This window comes from Nothoprocta perdicaria, unplaced genomic scaffold (genome assembly GCF_003342845.1).
Source record: "Nothoprocta perdicaria isolate Ctin4 unplaced genomic scaffold, notPer1 scaffold_314, whole genome shotgun sequence".
NCBI classification, from domain to species: domain Eukaryota; kingdom Metazoa; phylum Chordata; class Aves; order Tinamiformes; family Tinamidae; genus Nothoprocta; species Nothoprocta perdicaria.
This window is the reverse complement of record NW_020455549.1, coordinates 432,304-440,839: the sequence shown is the minus strand read 5'-3', so window position 1 is coordinate 440,839 and position 8,536 is coordinate 432,304. Positions and strand designations below refer to the sequence as shown.

Genomic DNA, 8,536 nt, shown 5'->3' with positions numbered 1-8,536 from the left:
ACGTCGGGGGCGGCCCCGCGGGCCGGGCCGCCGCCCCCAGCCCGCGCCCGCAGCCGGCGGTCCCCTCGCCGGTCCCCTCGCCCTTGGGCAGCCCCGGGCAGCGCGGGGGAGCCCCGGGGTCCCCGGGGCAGCGGGAGGTCCCCGGGTCCCCAAGGCAGCGGAGGGGGGCCGGGTCTCCGGGACAGCGGGCGGTCCCCGAGGCCCCGGCTCCTTGGCCGGTGTCCGGGTCTCCGCGACACCACGGGGTCCCCCGATCCCCAGGGCATCAGGGGTCCCCCGGCTTCCCGCGGCATCCTGGTGTCTCCAGGTCTCCCGGTCCTTGGCGAGCGGCCGGGTCCCCAAGGCACCGGGAAGTGCCCGGCTCCCCGGACCGTTGGGTGTCCCCTGGGTCCCCGGTGTCGCGGGGGGTCCCCGTCTCGCCGCGGCGCCCCCCGTACGCGCGGCGCCCGGCGCTCTACGCGCAGGACCTGCGGGAGGCCGTGTCGCGCATCCGGCGACACACGGCGCCCGACTCGGACTCGGAGGCCGAGGCCCCGCGGAGCGCCGGGAGCTGTCGCCGCTGTCGCGACACCCGCGCCTGGAGCAGCAGCAGTTCCAGCAGCCTGGAGGGCGCCGGGGCCACCGCCTGCGCCTAGGGGCGGGGCTGGCCCCTCCCTCGTGGGCGGGGCTTGGAGGGGTGTGGCTGGTGGGTGTGTCCTGCCTGGGGCGGGGCTTGGCGCTTCCCGCGGGCTGTGGCTGCAATAAAGCTGCGGGGACCTCTGTGACCGGCCGGGTGGCGTCTGCGGGACGGAGGCACCGGGAAGGGGACGTGGGGGAGCCGGGGCTCAGTGGGGGCAGCTGTGGCAATGATCGGTGAGAATGAGCCTCAGTGCCGTGGGGACACTGATGGTGACACGAGGTGATACACGGGCAGCCCTGTAATAGAGCAAAGTGGGGGGCAAGGCGGGGGGGTCACACGGGGACACGTAGAGGGGCATAGGGACGTGTGTGACGGCGACGACGACCACACCGGGGACACACACAAAGGCGTCATAGGATGGGGACGTGGAAGGGAACGTGCAGGGATGCGTGTGACCGTGACAAGGGGAACATGTCCTCGGGAGAGGGGGACACGCACGACCCCCGTACTTGTGCTCGGGGCGGGTAAGGAGCTGCATGCGGTGCCCAGGCATCCCCAGTGCCTCGTTCGAGAGCGGGCCCAGGCGTCCGGCGGGGGAGGGCGCTGGTCCCGCCGCGTCCCCGGTAATGACACGGTGGGGACGCGCCGGGGCGGCCCCGGGCTCCCCGGGGGGTGAGTCACGGCGGGGGGCGCGGCGGCCTCCCCGCCGCCTGCTCTGAGTCACGGCCTGGGGGGGGAGGATCCCCGCGCCCAGAGGAAACCGCACAAACCCCGCGGCCAATTTGCACGTTATTTAAAACCAGCGCCTCCCCCGCGCCCCCCCCGGCCCCAGCCCTGTCATTATCCCGCTGTCGGCGGCCGCCGGGTCACGGCGCGGGGGACCCAGGTGGCCGGGGCCTCCGCGTCCCAGGGGGAGCCGCTGCTCCCACGCGTGTCCCCCCCGTCTGTCCCGCCGCTCCCCCGCGTGTCCCCCCCGGTCTGTCCCGCTGTCCCCACGCGTGTCTCGGTGCCACTCCTGGCACTCGCGGGGCCCAGTGTCCGGACAGCTCTGAGTCACACTGGTAAATTTAGCCTGGGGCACAAGACGGCACCCCACGTGCGCCAACAGCAGGGCACCCACGCTGCTCCGGGCTGCAGGAGCTGGGTGCCAGCTGTGGGGCACTCGCATTGCTCGGTACGGTGGGCTCCGGGTTCCAGCTGTGAGGCACCCACATCACTCCGAGCCGGAGGCGGCGGGGTGTCCCCAGGGTGCCGGGCCGCGGGGGACGGAGCTGCGGCCCTTCCCGTGAGCTGCTCCAGCCCCAACCCCTCCCCGCTCCCTGCCGAGAAAATGAGCTGCTAATTTGGGTTCGGGCTGGCGCCAGGGCCGCCCCCGGCCCCGCTGCCCCCAAAAGTCGGGAGGGGGGCGCGGGGACCCCTGGCGTGGCAGGCACGCGTGTGCGGGGACACGCGAGGACACGTGTGTGTAGGTGGGTGGCATGCGCACGGGCATCGGGTTAGTGGAAATGTGAGTGTGCGGGGGTGCCCGGCGGGGTGCGGGCACGTGCAAGCCCACGGGCTGCGTGCCCGCGTGCAAAGTGCGCGTGCAGGCTGCGCGGGGGCGATGCGCGGCCCCGGGGAAGGCCCTGCTACGCCACGTCCCTGCCAGGGCAGGTGGCAGCGTGGCCCGGGGACACCCCGGTTGACAGGCAGCCTGGCACCGGGCGAGGCGCTTGTGCAAGGAGAGAGGCGCTTGTGCAAGGGGAGAGGCGCTTGTGCAAGGAGAGAGGCGCTTGTGCAAGGGGAGAGGCGCTTGTGCAAGGAGAGAGGCGCTTGTGCAAGGGGAGAGGCGCTTGTGTAGGATCCAGCAGTGCCCGGGGCGCGAGTAGGAGCGGCTCGGGGGCACCTGGGGGCTCTAGCCCGGTACCGGCCGCCGGTGCCCCCCGCCCTGGGGAGCGGCATCCCCCGCGGCCGCCAGGTGTCGCAGCCGGTCAGCCCCAGGGGACACCGAGGACACCGGGGGGCACCGGGGCGGGCGAACAGCGGGCTCGGATCGCGGGTGCACGGGGGTGCAAAGGGGCCGGGGTGCAGCCCGCTGTCCGGGCACCGGTACCAATCCAGCACCTGCCGGCCGGCTGGGACCAATCAACGGCCCGGTACTGGCCACGGCCCACGGAAGCTCCGGTACCGGCGGCTCGGCGGAGCGGGTCCCACGCGTGCCCGGGGCCGGGCTCTCCCAGACCCCGCGGCGGCGGGCGGCGGGAGGGGGGGGCGGTGAATGGCGCATTGTTGCGCGGGGCTGGAGTCACAGATAATTACCTCAATTAGTTACAATGGCAGAGTAATAAATACAGGCTTAGCGGCTCCTACCCCACTGCGGCTTCTCAGATTAATCCAGCCCGGGCGAGCGGAGCTGAAAGGAGTGATGGACAATTCATTAAACTCGCCGAATGCCGCACAAGGCACCCGTGAAGGCTGGCGTTAGCCCCCCGGCGGCTCCGGCTTTGTCCCTAATTGTTCGTCTCGGGCATTGGTCACCTATCGGGGAGTGGGTGACGGCGACGGTCCCCCCGGGCCTGGCATGCCCGGGGATTAGAGGCCAGGCCTGCCACGGTTGCTGGGCGCGTTGGCCCCGCGCCGGAGGAATGTGGTGGATTGTGGGGCAGGGGGCGGCCGGACGGGGCGGGCGGCTGGCGGGGGCGCGAGCCCGCGGCTCCCGGCACTGGGGAGGGGGCTGCCACGGGGAACGGGGCAAGGACGGGGGGTTCCCACCGCTGGCCCGTCCTGCACATCTGGGTTTGATCTCAGCCCTGCTCTGCGTATTTGGGCACGGACCTTTCCCATCCTGCGCATCCGGGAACGGTGCTATCCATGCCTGGAATATCCAGGCATTGTCTGATCCCTGTTCTGCAAAGCTGGGAATGGCCCTGCCCGCTCCCGCACGTCTGGGAATCATTTCTTTCCTTGCCCTGCACATCTGGGCATGGCCCTGTCCTGCACATCTCTGCACCATCCTAACCCATCCCGCACATCTGGGCATGGTCACTTTCCCTGTCCGACACATCTGGGCACTGCTGCTTCTCCCCATCCTGCACCTGTGACGCTGCCTTGTCCTGCCACCCAGCCCAACACTGCTCCTTACAACCCCTGCACATCTGGGCACGGCTCCATCCCCCCTCCTGCACATCTGGGCCCTTCCCTGCAGCAGCGCAGCTGCCATCCCATGCAGCCCCACGTCAGGAGAATCCCGGTGTCCTGGCACTGCCCAGCCCGGCGGCCCCAGCAGGGCTCGTGGCCGGCATCCAGATGTTGCCCAGCTTCCCAGATGTGACGGGCTGGCTCCCCGGAGGCGGGGCCGGCGTTTTCCAGCGCCGCCGCTGCCAGAAGGGCTATTTCCAGCTCCCGGGTGTATTTATAAAAGGCAGGGAGGTTTTGCACCCTGCAGCCGGGCGCAGCGCCTGGGGTGCCCCTGCCCGCCCGGGGGTCGCGGCTGCCCGAGGTGCTGAGCGGTCACCGGCGCGCAGGAAAAGCTGAGTAACAGAGGTGACTTATGCGAATGTCATTATCTATATTCCTGACTCGCTACCACAGGAAAACAGGCTATTTTCATGCCCTCCGTGTGTGCAGAATTTAGCAGGCAGATAACTCCCGGCAGACAGGAGATGCTCGGCGGGTTATTTCGGGCTGTTCCTTTCCAGTCGTTTTTTCTCGCATTGCTTTATTTTATTTTACCGCACCAGGGAGTGTTTTGGCCCTGGCACGGACAGGGGCCCCTGGGGTTTTTCCCCCCCACCCCGCCTCCTCGCACTCGGAACATCAACTTTTCCACTATCGGCTCCGGGGATATTTCTGGCCGTGGAGTCATCCGCAGCCTTTGATGCAAGTGGCCCAGAGAGGCCCCATGAGAGGTTCCCGGGCCCCCGTGGCCAGGCCAGACCCTCCTTGGATGGGGGGTTTTGCCATGGCGGAAAAGCCCCGGGGTTTAGCTGGACTGCCAGCAGACGCCACGGCCCTCCCGATGGGATGCTCATCCCCATGGGATCCCTTCTCCCACGGGATATCCGTTCTGAAGGGATGCCTGTCCTGCTGGGATTCCCTCTCCAGTGGGATATGCATTCACACGGGATTCCCTCCTTGGTGGGATACCTGTTCCCGTGGGATATTCTGCCCACTGGAATACCCATAGCAGCCCTGCACTAGTGGGATACCCATTGCAGGAGGATTCCCGTCCCAAGGGAAACCCAGACAGGTGGGAGACCCATTCCCAACAGCTGCCACCTCCAATGGGACACCTGCCCCAACCAGATGCTCATGCCACTGGGATCCCCTTCCTAACAGGACACCGAGACTCCCGTCCAGGGAATGCCCACCAGGGGAAACCCACCGGCCGCGGAGCCGCGGCGCTTCCTGGCGGACGAGAGCGGCGGGAATGTCAGTGCCCCCCCCAGCCCCCCTCCTTCCCCAGAGCCGAGGGGAGCCGTCAGCCCCGGCCGGCAGCCGTGATGGACGACGCTCATTCCTTGTCTGCCGTCTTGTACCTCCCGCGGGCGCGATCGGCCCCCGGCCCCCGCGGCACCAGCCCCGCCACCCCCGGCAAATTCCAGGGCCGCAGCCCCGCAGCCCAGGCGCCATGGTGATGGCCACCCCGGGCCCGGCGGCGGCGCCGAGGCCGGCCGAGACATGGGGGGGCTGCAGGGCAGGGGGGGCGCACGGATGCGCCGGGGGATGGACAGAGGGATGCGGGAGATAAGTGGGTGGATGGATGGATGGATGGATGGATGGATGGATGGATGGATGGATGTGGAGAGGATGGGGAGGCAGGTGGACAGAGGAATGGACAGACACTCGGACAGCTGCCTGGCTGGAGGGGTGACACGTCACACCCCCCTGCACTGCTCCCTACAGCCTCCCACCCCCCTGCACCCCAGGACGCAAAGAGGGCAGGACTGATAAAAATATATCCTTTATTCTCCCCTAAAGGCTATCAGTGAAACCTGTAGCAAAGCATCATTATTATTAATTATTAATTATTAATTATTATTATTATCTTCTTTAATTATAAAAAAACAGGGCCTGGGGCCAGCGAAAGGCAGAGGCGGCAGGGCCTGGCGACGGTGGGGGGGGCCCGGCATCCCACCACCCACAATAAATATTTTATTTACAGCGAGAAGCCAACCGTGCGGCGGGGCAGCCGCCAGCGCTGCGTCCCCGGCGCCGGGCCCCCGTCATCGGGGGGGGGGTCGCGCCCCCCTCGGGGGGTCCCGCGCCTCACAAGCACTCGTGCAGCACCTGGGTGTTGGTGCAGTTCAGGCAGCTGACATGGCAGCACCAGTGGAAGGTGCAGTTGCAGCGCTCGGTGACGCGCTGGGTGCGCGTGCGGTACCCGCGCCCACAGCACAGCAGCTCGCAGCCGTCCAGCCCCGGCGAGGAGCTGTTGCAGAAGCGCCCGGCCGTGCCCGCTGTGCCCATCTTGCCGCTGTAGGTGCAGAAGTTGGGCGACTTCTCGAAGTAGACGAGGTCGTGGGGCGAGGGCGGCTTGTGCGCCGGGTTCTCGGGCTCCAGGTGGTGCAGCTCCACGCGCGACGCCCGGTTGCTGCCCTTGTTGCCGTAGATGACGCGCGAGGCGCCGTCGAAGCGGTCCTTGAGGAAGTCGCCCACGGCGCGGAAGGTGGGCAGCCGCATCCAGCACGTGCGCACCGTGCACGAGCCCGACATGCCGTGGCACTTGCATTCCTGCCGCATCTCCGAGAAGACGGTCTGCACAGGCAAGGGGAGGGTTGCAAAGGGGGAGCTTGCAGTCGGTCCCGCGTCTCCCCCCAGGCTCCCCGTGTGGCCCTCGCGGCCCTCACCATGCGTCCGGCCTCGTTGTTGTGCAGGTTCATGAGGAAACGGAGGTCCCGGCCCTTCTCGCTGGAGTCCACGAACTCCCGGCCGAAGAGGCGCCCGAAGTCGATGTTGTCGCTGCAGCCGCCCCAGTGCCAGTCAGGGCCGCCGGGGCCGCGGCGCCGGTAGTCGCAGGTGCACGACTCGATGGAGCCCTCGGAGCAGGACCGCGCCACCGAGTGTGTCACACCCGCGCTGGTGATGGCGAAGATGAAGGCTGTCTCCCGGCACCCTGTGTGCGGGGGGAACAGGGGCTCAGGAACGCGCTGGGGGGCACCCACCAGCCCCAGTGCAAGGGGCTCTGTGCTGAGCTCATCCTAAGCAAGGATGAGCAAGGATCCTCAGCAAGAATAAGCAAGAATCCTAAGAGTCTCTATGGTGTCCCGGAGCATCCCATGTGGGAGCCCTGCCACGAGCCCTCCCAGTGCCTCCACTCCCCGACCCACCCTGCCTGTGGCCTCACCACGGTTGACGATCTTGCCGAAGATGTTGGGTCCCTGCGAGGTGGGGCAGTTCCAGCGGCGGTTGCGGAACTGCCACTTGCACTCCTTGATGGCACTCTGGAGGCCGCTGCTGACGCTGTGCAGCACGCCGGGGTTCTGGCGGATCAGCTTGCGCTGCTTGCGGCTCAGCAGCTGCAGGCTGGGGTCCAGCACCAGCTGCACGTTCTTGGAGTCCGTCAGCAGGTTGGTGGAGGAGGCCACGTTGATGATCCCCCTGCGGGCCACATGTGGTGGTCACCGGGACAGGGAGGGCTCTGCAGAGGTGCCCGCTGTCCCACTGTCTTCCCCACTCCCCCGGTGGGACCCAGGCGTCTAACTCCCAGGTGTCACCTCTCCCCTCGTGCCATACTCAGTGCCAGCTCCCTCGGGGGACAGAACCCGGTCCCGCTGTCCCCCGGTCCCCGAGTCCCTTCCCTGCCACCGTCCCAGCCCGACCCGTCGCAAAGCCCCAGCCCGGGAGCCCGTCCGCGTCCGCAGAGGGACGCCCCGTCCCTCCTCCCGCCCCCCGGCGCTCGGCTGCGGCCCCCGCGACGGGGCGCACGGCGCCGCGGCAGCCCCGGCGGCTCCGAGGCCGCCGCGGGGCCAGGGCCGGTGCCGCCCGGTGGCTCCGAGCCGGACTCACCACCACCGGCCGCTGTTATTCACCGCCAACGTGTTGGAGAGGGAGGAGAGCGCGAGCGCCCAGAGCGTCCTCCAGCCCAGGGCCAGCGCGGCGGGGCGCATGGCGGCGAGTGCGAGTTCGAGCGCCCGCCGGGGTATTTATGGTGCCGCGGAGCCCCCGGCCCGGCCGCTACATCCACGCGTGTTTCCGGGCGCGCGGGGCGCGGGCGGCCGCGGGGGGCCGCGGGCACGGGACAGCGGCGGGCGGGGGCGCGGGACCGGCCCCCGGGGCGCGGAGGCGGGAGCTCCGCGCGCGGTGCCCGGAGAGCTGTTGCTGCGGACGCTCCGCGCGCGGTGCGGTGCACGGAGCCCGGTGCACGGTGCCGGTGAGCGCTGCCGGTGCCCGGTGCTCTGGTAGGGACGCTCAGTGCGCGCTGTCCGGAGCCCGGTGCTCGGTGCTGGTGCCCGGTGCAGGCTGCCGGTGCGCGCTGCCCGCAGCCTGGTGCTGATGCCCGGGACGCTGGTGCAGGCTGCCGGTGCTCGGTGCCGGTGCCCGGGGCGCGGCCGCTCCCCGGGGAGGCGGCGAGGCGAGGCGAGGTGGGTGCGCAGCGCTCAGCACCCGGGAGCATCTTCCAGCCCCTTCCCTCTTATAGGGGCGGCGCGGAGGGTCCCCATGGGCCGGTCCCGCCGTGCGGGGCCAGCCCGCGTCCTCGCCTTAACAATGGGGAGCGGCGGGGCCGCGGCACCTCTTAACGGGGCGGCGGGAGCGGCGGCGCCGGGCCTGTCCGTCACGGCCCGGATTAGCCTGGCAGGTGGCTGCGCCCCGGCCCCGCCGGCGGGGGCTCTGCTGAGGCTGCCCGCCGGCCCCGCCACCGGTACCGGTACCGGCCCCGCCGTCCAGCCCCGCTCCAGGCTGCTCCAGACTGCTCCCCGGGCGCAGGGACAGCCTGGG

General features: G+C 69.6%; 1 protein-coding gene across 1 annotated transcript; it reads right to left on the bottom strand.

Moving 5' to 3' along the window:
• Positions 1-5,866: 5,866 nt before the first annotated feature.
• Positions 5,867-7,707, bottom strand: WNT1 (Wnt family member 1). Its single transcript, XM_026042801.1, has 4 exons — positions 7,607-7,707; positions 6,945-7,198; positions 6,448-6,713; positions 5,867-6,355 (listed from the first exon to the last, which is right to left on the bottom strand). Exons 1-4 carry the CDS (start codon positions 7,705-7,707, stop codon positions 5,867-5,869), a joined length of 1,110 nt encoding a protein of 369 aa, XP_025898586.1.
• Between the last annotated feature and the right edge of the window lie 829 nt (positions 7,708-8,536).